Genomic DNA, 17,856 nt, shown 5'->3' with positions numbered 1-17,856 from the left:
CATCGCCATTAATTGAAAAAATAGAATATTGGCCATTTTACTGCTGCAGTAAAAATGGCCTTAGCGCACAGGAAAAACCTGTGTAAGGGCGGACTAAGGTCACTTTCTAATGCAGCTTTGTAAAAGAAGTTATTAAGAAAAACTATCAATTTTCTAATAAATAATCTCTTACTTAATACAAATTTGAGTTGAGTGGAATAAAAACAGCAACAAATAAACAGTCTGTATCACTTTGTCTTTAGATGTTTGTAATTATTTTTACGACAATATTTCTGTCCTCGCCACTTTACGTTCACTTATTAAATAGCATGCTGTTTTAGACTACCATATCAGAAATAAAAGAGTGTACACTTCTAAAAAATAAAAACAAGGAAAAGGCTAAAAACAAAAGCAGAGTTGTGTTTAAAAGAATATGTACTGATGTAAAGCAGGCACAAGAGAACCCAACATGTTTAGCCAGACTCGCTGCATCAGTACACAAAACAGAGGGGGAAGAACTTCAGTAAATAAATAAATAAATATCTGCTACCATGAGATATTTGATATTTTTCAGTTTCACACTGCAGTGGAGTTTCCTTAAAGAAAATCTTTTTGGAAAAAAAATAAGCCACCAATGAATATTTACTGGTAGTTTGTTTCCGTCCAAAAATATGTTGGACTCCTTTTACAAAGCAGTGTTACCGATTAGTGTGCGCTGAATGCGAAGAAGCCCATGGAAATTGAATGGGGTTCTTCCCATTCAGCATACTGCTATCAGTAGCACCACTTTGTAAAAGGAGCCCTTTGTTTCAGCAAATACTCTGTCTTTATCTGCCATCATTTACTATGTTATGTATGTTAAACACAAAGCTCTGCTTTTGTTTTCCTCTTGTTTTCATTTTTTTAGGTGTGTGGACTCTTTTTTATTTCTATTATTTTTGTGCGATGCACCTGCCTCTCTTTTTTTTTTTTAGCCTGCCATATCTACAGTTGAATAATAAAAACATTAAGTATACTAAGAATTGTACATCATGCACTTACCAATTCTATCCCCTGTGGAAAAGGAGTATCAATCCAATCCTTCTGTGGAAATCTCTGAATTATTTTTCCCAAGCCTTCTCCAGACACTGCAGACACAAAAACAATTTCAGAAAGCTTTTATTCAATAAAATGTTTTAACAATGCACTAAAAAAATCCAATGTAATTCGTTAGAGAATTTAAACAGATCACAAATTTCTTTTTATTTTCTTATAAAGGCTGAGTGCCTGTTTTATTTATTTAGTTAATTTTTTTGACGTATTTATGGCAACATAAACCAGGGCACCATACAGCAAACTGCATACAGATAAAAGGAATCCCTTATCCCTCCCCTAAGGGGTTAACTGCCAGACAAACCTGATCTGCTTCTGTCTCCCCTCAAATTCATCAATACAAACAATACACAACTTAAGATTCTCCACCTCCACCACAACACACATCATGAACATTGTTCCCTCTAAGCTATGCGAGAGTCTTCCAACTGCACTGCGGCCAGTGGGGGGTGCTGCTTCAGTACTGTGTTTTCAATCACTAGAGACAGGCAGGTTACCTGAAGTGCGGCAGAGTTTGCCTGTCCCTCACTATTGAAAATGTGATAATGAAACAGTGCCCCCTACTGGCAGGGCTGTAGGTGGGGGACTCCTGAACAGCTTAGCGGAAACAGTGATCATAAGACAGCCTTATGGAATTAAAAAAAGGCTGCAGCTACAGTGATGTAAAAAAGTTCCCCTCTCCCCGATTTCCACCATTATCACATATATGTCACACAGAATGGTTTATGATCTTTAAACAGAATGTAATACTAGAAATATAAGGAACACAAAACACAGATTAAACATTATTACATCATTTATTTAAGGAACTCTGGCGCTATAGGAAACAGCGCAGGAAAACACTGGCCAATATACAAAAGAAAAATTACCGCACAATGCTCAATATTAATAACATGCAAATTATATGCACGCTGTTAGTGTTGATCTTTGGAAGTTAAAGAGGGAGGAATGTGCCTGGCACAGCTCTTGCGTGCATGCCCAATCAAGAGGGAATGTCTGTGGTCTCCAGAGTGGAAACCCTGGGCAGAAAGTAAATCTGACAGCAAAAAATGTAAAAATATACAAGTAAAAAAAAGCAACAACAAAAAAAAACATAACACTGGAGACACCACTAGAAGCAAGTTGTAAAAACTGCAGAGCTGCATACAGAGCTACAAGCTTTCCAGTACCCGCGGGAGAATCAGAACTAAAGATCATCAGGAGATTAAGCAAAGATCAACTGCCCCCATCCCTCCCCTCTACTCTCAAGAACAACTCAAGTCTGCACACTCACCCTGCTCAGAGCTGTTGGTAGGTTTTAGTAGTTAGGGCAGGGAGTTTTGCATGCCATTTCTCTGAGCATTGGAGAGAGTCACTAATGGCCTCATTTACATCACATTTTAATACTAACGAGCTCGCTTGCATATAATCTTCAGTCACTGCTTCAGTGAATGGTTAAAGCAGAATCAAAAACTTTTGTGCATTAGGTGCACAATAACATGCATACTAAACTGCCTAAAACCAGTCTAAATGAAACACTGCAAGCCCAGTTAGCTTTGAGCATCAGAGCCCAGGATCCTTGCCATGAATCCAAGCTGGCATGGAGAGATAACCTAACAGAGAAGCGGACTGAGATTTGTTAGGAACTGGGCAACATTCTGGGGAAGAGGGAGCCTATTCCGAAAGGATGGGCTCCACCTTAACCAGGGTGGGACCAGGCTGCTGGCATCGGCATTTAAAAAGGAGATAGAGCAGCTTTTAAACTAGAAATGGGGGGAAGGCCGACAGTCGCTCAAAAGCGCATGGTTCGGGATAAGGTATCTTGCAAGAATACCTCACAAACAGGGAAGATAGGGTTTCTGGATAGTGAGGTTGCACAACAGACCGTGGTAGCCCAGGTGCCCTTTAATACAACCAAAGATCAGACAAAAGATGGCAAATCATTAGTGTCAAGTACTAAGCATCATGCAAATAGGAACAACAAACATACTCTGAAATGTCTATATGCAAATGCAAGGAGACTAAGAAATAAGATGGGACAGTTGGAATATATTGCACTAAATGAAAAATTGGATATAATAGGCATCTCTGAGACCTGGTGGAAGAAGGATAACCAGTGGGACACTGTCATACTGGGGTACAAAGTATATCGTAGTGATAGGGTGGACTGGACTGGTGGAGGGGTAGCATTGTATATTAACGAGAGCCTTCACTCAGATAGATCACAAATTCAGCAGGACACAAATCACACCTTTGAATCATTGTGGGTTGAAATTCCATGTACAAAAAGGGAAAAGGATGGTGATAGGAGTGTACTACCGTCCGCCTCGCCAGGATGAGCAGGTAGACGCAGAAATGATAAAAGAAATCAGAGACGCAAACAAAATGGGCAATGTGATAAAAATGGGTGACTTCAATTATCCAAATACAGACTGGGCAAATGTAACATCGGGACACGCTAGAGAGGTACAATTCCTTGATGAAATCAAGGACAGCTTTATGGAGCAGCTGGTGCAGGAGACGACGAGAGAAGGAAAAATTCTAGACTTGGTCCTTAGTGGAGCGCATGATCTGGTGAGGGACGTTATGGTACTGAGGCCGCTTGATAACAGTGACCATAATATGATCAGTTTTGACATCAACCTTGAAGTAACTATACACAGGAAGTCAAATATGTTAGCATTTAACTTTAAAAAAGGAGACTATGATAAAATGAGAAGAACGGTTAAAAAAAAACTTAGGGGGGGCAACTGAGAGGGTAAAAACTGTACAACAGGCAGGGACGCTGTTCAAAAATACCATCCTGGAGGCCCAGGCCAAACATATTCCACGAATTAGAAAAGAAAGACGGAAGTCCAAAAGACAGCCGGGCCTGGTTGAAAAGTGAGGTGAAGGAAGCTATTAGGGCTAAAAGAAATGCCTTCAGAAAATGGAAGAAGGAACCGTCTGAAAATAACAAGAAGCAGCATAAGGCGTATCAAAGCAAATGCAAGGCGCAGATAAAGAAGGCCAAGAGAAATTATGAAAAAAAAGATGGCATTAGAGGCAAAAAAACATAGCAAACATTTTTTTCGGTATATTAAAAGCAGTCGGTTGGGCCGCTGGATGACCGAGGGCTAAAAGGGACAATCAAAGAAGATAAAGACGTAGTGGAGAGATTGAATGAATTCCTTGCTTCGGTCTTCACCGAGAAAGATTTGGGTGGGATACCAGTGTCGGAAATGGTATTTTAAGCGGACAAGTCGGACTGACTTCACGGTAAACCTGGAGGACGTAATGGGGCAGTTCAGCAAACTGAAGAGTAGCAAATCTCCTGGACCGGATGGTATTCATCCTAGAGTACTGACAGAACTGAAAAATGAGCTTGCGGAGCTACTGTTAGTGATATGCAATGTATCCTTAAAATCGAGCGTGGAACCGGAAGATTGGAGGGTGGCCAATGTAAAGCCGATTCTTAAAAAAGGTTCCAGGGGAGATCTGGGAAATTATAGGCCGGTGAGGGGGCTAGTTCTGGAACCGGTGAGTCTGACATCAGTGCCGGGGAAAATGGTAGAGGCTATTATCAAAAACAAAATTACAGACCACATCCAAGGACATGGATTACTGAGACCAAATCAGCACGGCTTTTCTGTGGGGAAATCTTGCCTGGCCAATTTACTTCAATTCTTTGAAGGAGTAAACAAACATGTGGATAGAGGGGAGCCGGTTGATATTGTGTATCTGGATTTTCAAAGGGCGTTTGACAAGGTACCTCATGAAAGGCTACAGAGGAAATTAGAGGGTCATGGGATAGGAGGAAATGTCCTATTGTGGATTAAAAACTGGTTGAAGGATAGGAAACAGAGAGTGGTGTTAAATGGGCAGTATTTACAATGGAGAAGGGTAGTTAGTGGGGTTCCTCAGGGGTCTGTTCTAGGACCACTGCGTTTTAATATATTTATAAATGATTTAGAGATGGGAGTAACTAGAAAGGTAATTAAATTTGCTGATGACACAAAGTTATTCAAAGTCGTTAACTCGCAACAGGATTGTGAAAAATTACAGAAGGACCTTACGAGACTGGGAGACTGGGCGGTTAAATGGCAGATGACGTTTAATGTGAGCAAGTGCAAGGTGATGCATGTGGGAAAAAAGAACCCGAATTATAGCTATGTCATGCAAGGTTCCATGTTAGGAGTTACGGACCAAGAAAGGGATCTGGGTGTCGTCGTTAATAATACACTGAAACCTTCTGCTCAGTGTGCTGCTGCGGCTAGGAAAGCAAATAGAATGTTGGGTATTATTCGGAAAGATATGGAAAACAAGTGTGAGGATGTTATAATGCCGTTGTATTGCTCCATGGTGCGACCACCCCTTTGATTATTGTGTTCAATTCTGGTCGCCGCATCTCAAAAAATATATAGTAGAATTGGAAAAGGTGCAGTGAAGGGCGACTAAAATGATAGCGGGGATGGGACGACTTCCCTATGAAGAAAGACTAAGGAGGCTAGGGCTTTTCAGCTTGGAGAAGAGACGACTGAGGGGAGACATGATAGAGGTATATAAAATAAGGTGGATGTGAAGCGTCTGTTCACGCTTTCCAAAAATACTAGGACTAGGGGGCATGCGATGAAACTACAGTGTAGTAAATTTAAAACAAATCGGAGAAAAGTTTTCTTCACCCAACGTGTAATTAAACTCTGGAATTCGTTGCCGGAGAACGTGGTGAAGGCGGTTAGCTTAGCAGAGTTTAAAAAGGGGTTAGACGGTTTCCTAAAGAACAAGTCCATAAACCACTACTAAATGGACTTGGGAAAAATCCACAATTCCGGGAATAACATGTATAGAATGTTTGTATGTTTGGGAAGCTCGCCAGGTGCCCTTGGCCTGGATTGGCCGCTGTCGTGGACATGATGCTGGGCTCGATGGACACTTGGTCTTTTCCCAGTGTGGCATTACTTATGTAACTCAACTGCCTGTAATACCCATCTTGTCCGCGTCTACATATCTGCACTTGGCCCCTCGGCTACAAGGTAAGCTGTATTATAGAAAAGCATTAGCATAATTTCTATGGAATTTGAATGTTCTAATGTATGCTTATTAAGTGTTTCGTTGGTATCATGCTGACATCATATTATATTTATGGTATTTGAATGCTCTTCCATGCTATTATGGTATTCTTTGTATTATACTGGCATTTATCATATTTCTGTTATATGGTTGTTTTGCACTGCTGCGTATTTTTGATACTGTTTCATGCTAGTCCTATTATTAAGTTTCAATTTGCTGTTTCCAAGTTTACCTCATTTATTGTATTGTATTTATTGTATTGGGTCATTTACTATTGCTGTTAACAAAATTGCTAAAGTTTCACTAAATAAAAGAAAAGTGCCCCTGTTCTAATGGTGATTTACATCTCGAGTTCGTGAAGAAGATTAATCGAAACCCTGCAGAGTCGGACTCGCTATGATTCTGCTAAAGAACGCAACACATCAAGTCATGTAGCATAGGGACGTTGGGACGCTGAAACACAGAGAAAATCGAGATTGATCAATGTCGAGGAACGCAGTACCGGTGTGCTGATGAATTAAATAGAAAGACGTGGATACGAATTGGAAATCATCCGGGTGTGTGCACACACCCGATAAAATCAAGTCAAGTGCGCCCATAATTAAGGTTGTATATCTGCAACTACACTGGAAGTTGTCAGACAGTGTATACAGTGTGCATGAGGTTGGTGGTGTGACAGGATTGACCTAGCAATTAAGTTAATAATACTAATATTTCTTTTAGGTGAAATGTTCATTATTATTTTAAAAAGAGCACTGGTGTGTTTTTGCTCACATAAGAATTAAAAAATCTTTTGGAGAAGTTCTATGATCGAGAAACATGTCCACCCTTAGAAGCAGAATCTATTTCGTAGTGCAGCTTCACTTCGGTGAGTTAACACTCTGAGAACTTCTCCTTCATTTACAAAAATGTCTTTATATGTTTTCTGGGTCAATTCTTCCACTGTTTGTCTCCTCAAGGTTGTACTCTGGTTCTTTGTACTCCCCCCTTCATTATCTCCTCAGACCCTTGCTGAATTCTTTCACAACAAGGTTCAAAAGATAAACCTTGCTTTCTCTACCTCACCACCTCTCCCTCCACTAGTCTGTTCCCCTCTCTCTCCTTCCCCTCATTCCCTTTCCTCCTTTCCTGAAGTTACTATTGAGGAAACTACACTTCTCCTTTCTTCCTCAAAATGTACCACCTGTTCCTCTGATCCCATTCCCACCCACCTTCTTAATGCCATCTCTCCTGCTCTTATTCCTTTTTATCTGTCACATTCTCAACCTCTCACTTTCCACTGCGACTGTCCCTGCTGCCTTTAAACATGATGTGGTCACACCTCTCCTTAAGAAGCCTTCACTCGACCCTACTTGTCCCTCTAATTACCGACCCATCTCCCTCCTTCCTTTTCTCTCCAAATTACTTGAGCGTGCTGTTCACCGCCGCTGCCTTGATTTTCTCTCCTCACATGCTATTCTTGACCCACTACAATCTGGTTTTTACCTTCTCCACTCAACCGAAACTGCGCTTACTAAAGTCTCCAATGACCTATTACTGGCTAAATCCAGAGGTCAATATTCCATCCTCATTCTTCTTGATCTTTCCGCTGCTTTTGACACTGTCGATCACAGCATACTTCTCGATACCCTATCCTCACTTGGATTCCAGGGCTCTGTCCTTTCCTGGTTCTCTTTCTACCTCTCCCTCCGCACCTTTAGTGTTCACTCTGGTGGATCCTCTTCTACTTCTATCCCTCTGCCTGTTGGCGTACCTCAGGGTTTTGTTCTTGGTCCCCTCCTCTTTTCTATCTACACTTCTTCCCTTGGTTCATTAATCTCATCCCATGGCTTTTCCTACCATCTCTATGCTGATGACTCCCAAATCTACCTTTCTACCCCTGATATTTCACCTTGCATCCAAACCAAAGTTTCAGCGTGCTTGTCTGACATTGCTGTCTGGATGTCTCAACGCCACCTGAAATTAAATATGACCAAAACCAAGCTTCTCATTTTCCCCCCCAAACCCACCTCCCCGCTCCCCCCATTTTCTATTTCTGTTGATGGCTCTCTCATTCTCCCTGTCTCCTCAGCTCGAAACCTTGGGGTCATCTTTGACTCTTCTCTCTCCTTCTCTGCTCATATCCAGCAGATTGCCAAGACCTGTCGTTTCTTTCTCTACAACATCTGTAAAATCCGCCCCTTTCTTTCTGAGCACTCTACCAAAACCCTCATCCACACCCTTGTCACCTCTCGTTTAGACTACTGCAATCTGCTTCTTGCTGGCCTCCCACTTAGTCACCTCTCCCCTCTCCAGTCGGTTCAAAATTCTGCTGCCCATCTCGTCTTCCGCCAGGGTCGCTTTACTCATACTACCCCTCTCCTCAAGACCCTTCACTGGCTCCCTATCCGTTTTCGCATCCTGTTCAAACTTCTTCTACTAACCTTTAAATGTACTCACTCTGCTGCTCCCCAGTATCTCTCCACACTCATGCTTCCCTACACCCCTTCCCGTGCACTCCACTCCATGGATAAATCCTTCTTATTTGTTCCCTTCTCCACTACTGCCAACTCCAGACTTCGCGCCTTCTGTCTCGCTGCACCCTACGCCTGGAATAAACTTCCTGAGCCCCTACGTCTTGCCCCATCCTTGGCCACCTTTAAATCTAGACTGAAAGCCCACCTCTTTAACATTGCTTTTGACTCATAACCACTTGTAACCACTCGCCTCCACCTACCCTCCTCTCTTCCTTCCCATTCACATTAATTGATTTGATTTGCTTACTTTATTTATTTTTTGTCTATTAGATTGTAAGCTCTTTGAGCAGGGACTGTCTTTCTTCTATGTTTGTGCAGCGCTGCGTACGCCTTGTAGCGCTATAGAAATGCTAAATAGTAGTAGTAGTAGTAGTAGTTTGTAAGTGCCTGATAACTAGGATCCATATGGCAACAGATCTCTCATAAAATTAATAAGGAGCAGGCAGTAAACATTTTTAATCTGAACTACAGTATACCCCCTGCTTTTACATGGAAATAAGTGAAGATATAAGATTAACAATTCAAAATGTACATTTTTAAAATAGAAACATAGATGATCAAACATCAGTTAAAATTGTGCAAAGACAAAATAAAATTTCAATTAACCGGAGCAAAAGAACATTTGAATTCAGGTCATTTCTTTAAATTGGATAACATATCATCTTGTTCCATCGTTAAAAAAATATTAGGCATAACAATCAACAATTGCTTATCAATGGAAACACAAGTCAATTTACTGATAATGAAAGCTTTCTTGACCTTTACGTAAACTAAGAATACAGAAATATTTGCTCACTTTGCGCAATTTAGATTGATAGTGCAGTCCTTATTATTGTCTCGATTGGACCACTGTAATATAGCCTATTTGAGTTGTGCTAAATTCTTACCAAAAAGGTTGCTAACAATACACATATCGATTAAGCTTATCTACTCCTTAAGCAAATTTGATAGAGTAACTTCTTTATACATTCAACTCTACTGACTGCCAAAAAAAATGAGGGTTTTACATAAATTATATTGCTAATGGCAAGGCACCAGCTATATGTAGGACCTGATCCATCCTTTTTCTGTCTCTGATAGATAACCGACAAGAAATTATCTAGCATTATAATTAATTCCCTAGTCCCAGAGGAATTAAATATAAAATATTTTTAACATCTGATTTCTCTTATTAGGTAGAAAGGGCTTGGAATATATTACCAGTTTCTATACAAACTTAATCTAATTATAAGGTGTTTAAGAAATTCATAAACACTATTCTATTTCATACGTCTTGACTAGTTAATTGCTGTGATTTTAGTGCTAAATTTTCTTTTCTATAGGAATGTTGGCAATTCCCAGGTAATTGTCTCAGTTCTCTTGTTGTGATCTGCTTCAAACTGCATGGTATTAGCAGAATACAAGAGACAGGATATAATGTAATATAATTTAGAAGCTTGATAGCTTTGATATAAATTATATAAGTTAAAAGTTATCTTTCATTTTGAAATGCCTTTTTATTGCAATCAAAACTTAATATTTCGCTCAGCAAACCACAAGATTTCAACAAATATATAGGGGCCCTTTTACTAAGCTGCAGGAAAAAGAGCCCTGCACTGTCGGCCAGGTTACTGCCGTGCAAAGCCCATTTCCAGGGGTTTTCTTTTTCCCCCAGAAATGGCACGTACTCGAGGTGAGACTACCGCCAGTGGCCGCTTTGGGCCAGCGGTACTCCGGAAACAGCGAGCAGTAAGCCCGCATTGGGCTTACCGCCACTCTGTAAAAGGGTCCCATAATCTTTCAATCCACTGCAAGCTGTAGGGACTATGAACTAAACCTGTGCTGTCTTATTGCACAACTAAATACATTACACTATAATACACCACTATGAGGCTCCCTCTGGTGTTCTTTACTACATTTATGGAAGTATTAAAAGTTAGCGCATCCACATAAGTAAATAGTTACCTTGCTTGATAATGACCCCTTAGCCAGTACCAAGCTATGTATTAAATTTACAGTAATAGAAGTTAAAACTTCATGCACCCATACAGCATGTGAAATTCACCTACTGGCTCAGGACTGCAGTTTCCTGTTTGAAGATAATCACATATTCACTTTTAGGAACATTTTGTTTTAATCCTTCATGGCATCTTATTAGTATTGGCAACTGAATGCTCTGTTTTGAGCACTTTTTCCATAGTTAAAAAACTTTAATGAACAAAAATACTGGTGAGTATGGCCAGCGGAGTTGGAAACAAAGTAAATAGCTATTTCATGGAAAGACAAGTAATCTCTCTCTTGGACAAGATGGAGTAATAAGTTCAAGTCAGTTGCATCTGCTTGTCCACATGCATATCTCTGCAGTACTATGCATAGATGGGTTTTAATGAAGTCATGTTACTCTCACTCCCAAATATCTGGAAGATATCATTTCTCATAGCAACATAGTAAATGATGGTGAATAAAGACAAGTATGATCAATTTAAATCTGCCCAGTAAGGTGGCTAGACTTTCATCTGCTGCTCAGTGCAGGTTACACCATCTATGCTTTTGTTATGGTTCTATCTGCTCCATGCAGGTTACATGCTTTGTGGGTTTTTTGAAGTGTGAAAGTCATTTAAGTTTTGCTTTTATTCCATCCTCTTGCTATATATGGTTCTTCTGGGTTTTTCTCATGCCTTTTTGAATTCTGTCACTGTTTTTGTCCCTACCACCTCATCAGGAGGGCATTCCAGGCATCTACCACTCTTTCTGTGAAACAGTATTTCCTGATCTTGAGTTTCAGTTTACCTCCTTTCAGTTTCATATAATACCCTCTAGTTCTACCATCTCCTCATTTTTGAAAAATGTTTTTTGTCATTAATAACCTTTCAAGCATTTAAATGTCTGCACATATCTCCCCCCCCCCCCCCCAAAAAAAAAAAAATCCTCCTTTCCTCTAGATTATGCACATTCAGGTTTTCAAGTCTCTTCTCATATGTCTACTGGCACAGACCCTATACTGTTTTTGTTGCCTCCCTCTAAACTGCTTCAAGTCTTTTTACAGCCTTAGCAAGATACAGCCTCCAAAACTGTACACAGTGGGGCCTCAGCAATGACTTGTAAAGAGGCATTATCATTTTCTTTCTTCTGCTGATTATTCTTCTCATCCTTATGGCTTTGGCTACTACCTTGCATAGCCGCCGAGAGGGGGGGCAGGGGGGACAAAATTCCCCGGGCCTCCAAGGGGGGCCCGGCGCCGCAGTCCCACACGCCCTCCATCGTCGACTGTCTGCCCCCTGCACTTAAATCGCAGTCTCACCTCCGTGAAAGCAGCGCTGCAGGCAGCAGAACGCCTCCCTTCGGCCCTCCTTCCCTCCCTGTGTCCCGCCCTCGTCTGAAGTAACTTCCGCGAGGGCGGGACACAAGGAGGGAAGGAGGGCCGAAGGGAGACGTTCTGCTGCCTGCAGCGCTGCTTTCACGGAGCTAAGACTGCGATTTCAATGCAGGGGGCCCGGCTCGGTGACGGATGGAGGGGGAGCGGCGAAAACCTCAGGGGGGGGTGGAGGGGGGGAGCGGCGGCGGTGACCTCGGGGGGGTGGAGGGGAGAGCGGCAGTGGCGACCTTGAGGGGTGGAGGGGGGAGTGGTGGCTGTGGCAATCTCAGGGGGGGCGGGGTGGTGGAGACCTCAGGGGGGCGGGGGCCCCGGGGGTGGTCTTGCCCCGGGCCCGGCCCAGTCTCTCGGCGGCCCTGCTACCATGTCACATTGTTTCACTACCTTGAGTTCCTCAAACACTGTCACTCTCTCCTGTTCTGTACACATCAGCCTCTTTCCTATCACACACAGCATTTCTGAATTTCTACACACAAAATGCATCACACTGCATTAGGACATGTTTTTAACTTTGTAGGTCACTTCTCATGTTGCTCATTCTCTCTAGGTGTTCACTCTTGCAAATCTTTGTATCATTTCCAAAAAGACCTTTTCCTTCTAACCTTTCAGCAATATCACTCACAGAGATAATTTGAAATGTAATTGTATAGGTTCCCTACTTGTTACTGCTTTTCCTTAAGAGCCATGTTACAGAAAGTATAACATATGTAGGGATTCTGGTTTTAGGCTTTAAGCAATAAACTGAAACACTGGGGGAGAGGGAAGCCCCGAAACTAAACTTCCCTTCTCCCTTTATTCCCCTACTGCCTTGGACCCACCACTCTGTTTTTGCAATGTGTAGGTAGCTCTTCAGCTGCATATGTTTTTAATAGGCTGACAGGACTCTGTTCTGCTCCCTCTTACTAGCTGCACTGGCACCCATTCCTGCCATCCAGGCCTTGCTAAAACTTCATTTTCTGATTTATTCTCCCACAAAGATAGGGCTAGTGGAGGGAGAAGCTGATAGGAGGTAAAACCTTGAAAAATACTGATTTGACATAAATACATAAAACACTGAAATAATTAAAAAAAAAAAAAAAAAGAAAATGCAAAGGTTGCAGGCATCTCAAAACAGAAGCCCTAGTAATTATGGGAAATTATATAAGTGGGCACCTCCATTTACACATCCCAATGCAGTGTGGTGAGAGCATTTCTATACATGACACCTGGGCACCCAGGTTCCATTACAGAATACCAACATAACCTGGTATCGGCGCTCCTAATATTTACACCCTAGAGCTAGCATAAATGCAGGTATCTAAATGTGGCAGAGATGCATCTACCTTACAGTATTCTGTAAGTTACGCGCATAAGCGGAAGCCCTGAACATGCCCCCCCTCATACTCCACCCCTCTGTAGTCTCCCTTACATTTATATGCTATGCCACTTACCCGCGTCATTACAGAATGGGGCGTGTGTCAATGTCAGTATCCTCAGTATTCTGTACATATATATACCTAACGCATGTGTAAATGTAAGCTCCTGGTTCTCCTCTTATCTCTCCCACCGCACCTTCAGGGTACACTCCCATGGATCTTCCTCCACTCCCATCCCACTATCTGCTGGAGTTCCCCAGGGATCTGTCCTTGGACCCCTTCTTTTCTCAATCTACACCTCTTCCCTGGGCTCGCTGATCTCGTCTCATGGTTTTCAGTATCATCTTTATGCTGATGACCCCAGCTATACCTCTCCACACCTGACATCACCGCGGAGACCCAGGCCAAGGTATCGGCCTGTTTATCCGACATTGCGGCATGGATGTCCAACCGTCACCTTAAACTGAACATGTCCAAGACCGAGCTCCTCGTCTTTCCTCCTAAACCCACTTCTCCTCTTCCTCCACTCTCTATCTCAGTTGATAACACCCTCATCCTCCCCGTCCCATCTGCCCGCAACCTCGGAGTCATCTTCGACTCCTCCCTCTCCTTCTCTGCGCATATCCAACAGACTGCCAAGACCTGTCGCTTCTTTCTCTTCAACATCAGCAAAATTCGCCCTTTCCTCTCTGAGCACACCACCAGAACTCTCGTCCACGCTCTCATTACCTCTCGCCTTGATTACTGCAACTTACTCCTCACCGGCCTCCCACTCAGCCATCTATCCCTCCTTCAATCCATTCAGAATGCTGCCGCACGTCTTATATTCCGCCAGAACCGATATACTCATATCACCCCTCTCCTCAAATCACTTCATTGGCTTCCGATCAGATATCACATACAATTCAAGCTCCTCCTCCTTACCTACAATTGCACTCAGTCTGCGGCTTCTCACTACCTCTCCACCCTCATCTCCCCCTATGTTCCCGCCCGTAACCTCCGCTCACAGGACAAAGCCCTTCTCTCAGTACCCTCCTCCACCACTGCCAACTCCAGGCTCCGCTCATTCTGCCTTGCCTCACCCTATGCCTGGAACAATCTTCCTTTACCCATACGCCATGCCCCCTCCCTACCCATCTTCAAATCTCTGCTTAAAACTCACCTCTTCAATGCTGCCTTCGGCGACTAATCGCTTGAGAAATATAGAATGCCCCTATCTATCCACCCTATCAGATTAACTGTTCACTTGTCCTCTAGATTGTACACTTGTCTTTAGATTGTTCTCTTGTCTTTTAGATTGTAAGCTCTTTGAGCAGGGACTGTCCTTCTATGTTTAAACTGTACAGCGCTGCGTTACCCTAGTAGCGCTTTAGAAATGTTAGTAGTAGTAGCAGAATTGCCCTTTATATTTGCTACAGGTAATCATTTTTTAAACAAAAGTACAAGACCTGTACAAAATTTGCATATTAATGCCGATTCAATAACAAATTGTATTCAACATTATATATTTCCTCCTGTTTTTGCATATATTCTTTTCCCATAACGCAACTTATTTCTCCACCTTTGCACTCTGATGTAATAAATGGCATTTTTCTCAGTGCACTGCTTTACTTTCACTTCAACATTAATTTTATATGCAAGACAGGCTCCTAATGTAGCAACTATTGTAATGTATTCAAAAATTAACTAGGAAATAAACCTAATATTAGAGCAATTGGCATACAGACAGAAACAAAAAAAACAACAGCAGTTAAAGACCATATGGCCTACACGATTTGCTCATCCACATCAACTACTAAACGCTACAATTTCCTCCTCTCCCTCAGAGATGGACATGCGTGATTTTGATATGAAACCTTCCCAGTTTATGCCGGGCACCTGACGGTCTACTGCAACAGGTTCACCCTTTACAGAAAAGCTGTAGCTGTTCTCCAATGGGCAACACCAGGGGATGGATCTCCATCCCATCATTGGGAGGCTTGGTCCTTGTCTGAGAGCCTGATCTTCCCCTGTCAGGTTGATTTCCTTCAGCTACAAAAGGGTTGAGTCCTGCCTGAGGGCCTCTCTGGAAGCTGTATCTCACTTTCCTATAGATCTGGGAGTTGCTTGCCCTATATCTCCACCCCTAGCTTCTGGAGGCTCAGTTTGGTTAATTTGTCTGGGAACTCTCCAAGATTCTTTATGAGCTGTTCCAGTTCCTTTTGGAGGCAGCTTATTAAACTCAGACCAAGAATAAGGCACCCTGTCCAACAACAGCGCTAGAATCCCCTTTGGGCAGTTACCACAGAAGTCACTGCTTTCACAGAGGTTCAAATGAAATTGTACTGGGCATCTTCTAGGAAGGCTGCTACAGCCTCCAACCTGCTCTCTTCACCTGTCAGCAGGTCTAACCTTGGTATTTTATCACTTTTCTTCAAAGACCTTCAATCCTTTTGTGACTAGAGATTACAGCTAGAATCTTGCCTCTCTTAAACAACAGTCTCTCATTCTCTCCCAGGATGTCCACCTCCCCTTCCTCTAGTTCATGGCTTCTTCTGATGCTTAAGTCTTCTACTAGGGGTTTCCAACTGGAGCTACAGGAAGCAAGGAATAATACTTTTCTAACCCTGTCCCTTTGAAATCTCACCTGATCTGTTCCCACCTTTGGCCTCTTTAAAGCTGGCTCTACCTCAAGGCTGAAAAATAGGGTACTGATTGTTGCCCCAAGGAAAAACAGTTCTGGTACATGACCAGCACAAATTCAGGAGAAGAGTGGGACAGGGAGGACCCTGCTCTGCAGGAGCCAGCTGCCTCAGTTTCAATATGTTTATTACTTTACCAGATTTAGGTGGTTAACAATTTCAAAAATCTCACAAATATCAGCAACTGCCCTTTTAATATCTCCAAAGGGGAAGGAGGGCATCCTGAAGGGACCTGAAAACCTTCTTCCACTCACCTACAGTGGTCCAGGCTGAAAGAAGCTATAAATAGGGCCACAAACCTTTATGTACGGAACGTAAATAAAAGCAAGAGAAAAAGGAAACCGATATGGTTCTCCAAGCAAGTGGCTGAGAAAATAAAGGCTAAAGAGTTGGCGTTCCTGAAATTCAGAAAAACTCAAGAAGAGGAACACGGAGAGAAATACCGGATGAAACTGAAAGAAGCCAAGAAAGAGATACGTCTGATGAAAGCGCAAGCGGAAGAACAAATGGCTAGAAAGGTAAGTAGGGGTGACAAAAATTTCTTCAGGTATATTAGTGAAAGGAGGAAGACTAAAAAGGGAATTGTGAAACTGAAAGATGCTGCAAACCGCTATGTAGATAATGATGAAGAAAAAGTAAATTTGCTAAATAGATACTTTTGTTCTGTTTTCACTGAAGAAAATCCTGGAGAAGGACCACAATTGACTGGCAAAAGTACATAAGAGAATGGAGTGGATATAGCACCGTTCACAGAAGAGAGTGTGTATGAACAACTTGAAAATCTAGAGGTGGACAAAGCCATGGGACCGGACGGGATCCACCCCAGGATATTGAGGGAGCTCAGAGAGGTTCTGGCGGGTCCTCTTAAAGATTTGCTTAATAAATCCTTGGAGACAGGAGAGGTTCCATGGGATTGGAGAACGGTGGATGTGGTCCCTCTTCACAAAAGTGGCTATGGGGAAGAAGCTGGAAACTACAGGCCGGTAAGCCTCACTTCGGTTATTGGAAAAGTAATGGAAGCAATGCTGAAGGAAACGAGAGTGAATTTCCTGGAAGCCAATAAGTTGCAAGATCCAAGACAACATGATTTTACCAAAGGTAAATCGTGCCAAACAAATCTCATTGAATTCTTTGACTGGGTGACCGGAGAATTGAATCATGGATGTGCTATAGATGTAATCTATTTAGATTTCAGCAAAGCTTTTGACACGGTTCCCCACGGGAGGCTCTTAAATAGACTTGACAGGCTGAAGGTAGGACCCAACGTGGTGAACTGGATTAACAACTGGTTCACGGACAGACACCAGAGGGTGGTGGTTAATGGAATTCACTCAGATGAGGGAAAGGTGAGTAGTGGAGTGCCTCAGGGATCGGTGCTGGGGCCGATTCTGTTCAATATATTTGTGAGTGACATTGCTGAAGGGTTAGAAGGTAAAGTTTGCCTTTTTGCGGACAATACTAAGATTTGTAACAGAGTGGACACCCAGGAGAGAGTGGAAAACATGAAAAAGGATCTGCGGAAGCTAGAAGAATGGACTAAGGATTGGCAATTAAAATTCAATGCAAAGAAATGCAAAGTGATGCACTTAGGGAGTAGAAATCCACGGGAGATGTATGTTAGGCAGTGAGAGTCTGATATGTAAGGACGAGGAGAAGGATCTTGGGGTGATAGTATCTGAGGATCTGAAGGCGATGAAACAGTGTGACAAGGTGGTGGCCATAGCTAGAACGTTGCTAGGCTATATAGAGAGAGAGGTGTGACCAGCAGAAGAAAGGAGGTGTTGATGCCTGTGTATAAGTTGTTGGTGAGGCCCCACCTGGAGTATTGTGTTCAGTTTTGGAGGCCGCATCTT

At 42.5% G+C, this 17,856-nt stretch overlaps 1 protein-coding gene across 3 annotated transcripts in view; it reads right to left on the bottom strand.

Moving 5' to 3' along the window:
* The window catches only part of SBF2 (SET binding factor 2), a 919,918-nt gene that overhangs the window by 742,904 nt on the left and 159,158 nt on the right, over window positions 1–17,856 (bottom strand). For all 3 annotated transcript variants that reach the window (XM_030200990.1, XM_030200991.1, XM_030200992.1), the window contains exon 2: window positions 1,021–1,106. In XM_030200990.1, coding sequence (XP_030056850.1) covers window positions 1,021–1,106 — 86 coding nt within the window. The remainder of the gene's footprint in view (window positions 1–1,020; window positions 1,107–17,856) is intronic.

This window comes from Microcaecilia unicolor, chromosome 4, assembly GCF_901765095.1.
Source record: "Microcaecilia unicolor chromosome 4, aMicUni1.1, whole genome shotgun sequence".
NCBI classification, from domain to species: Eukaryota; Metazoa; Chordata; class Amphibia; order Gymnophiona; family Siphonopidae; genus Microcaecilia; species Microcaecilia unicolor.
The sequence above is the reverse complement of the archived record's forward strand: the minus strand, read 5'-3'. Positions and strand labels throughout refer to the sequence as shown.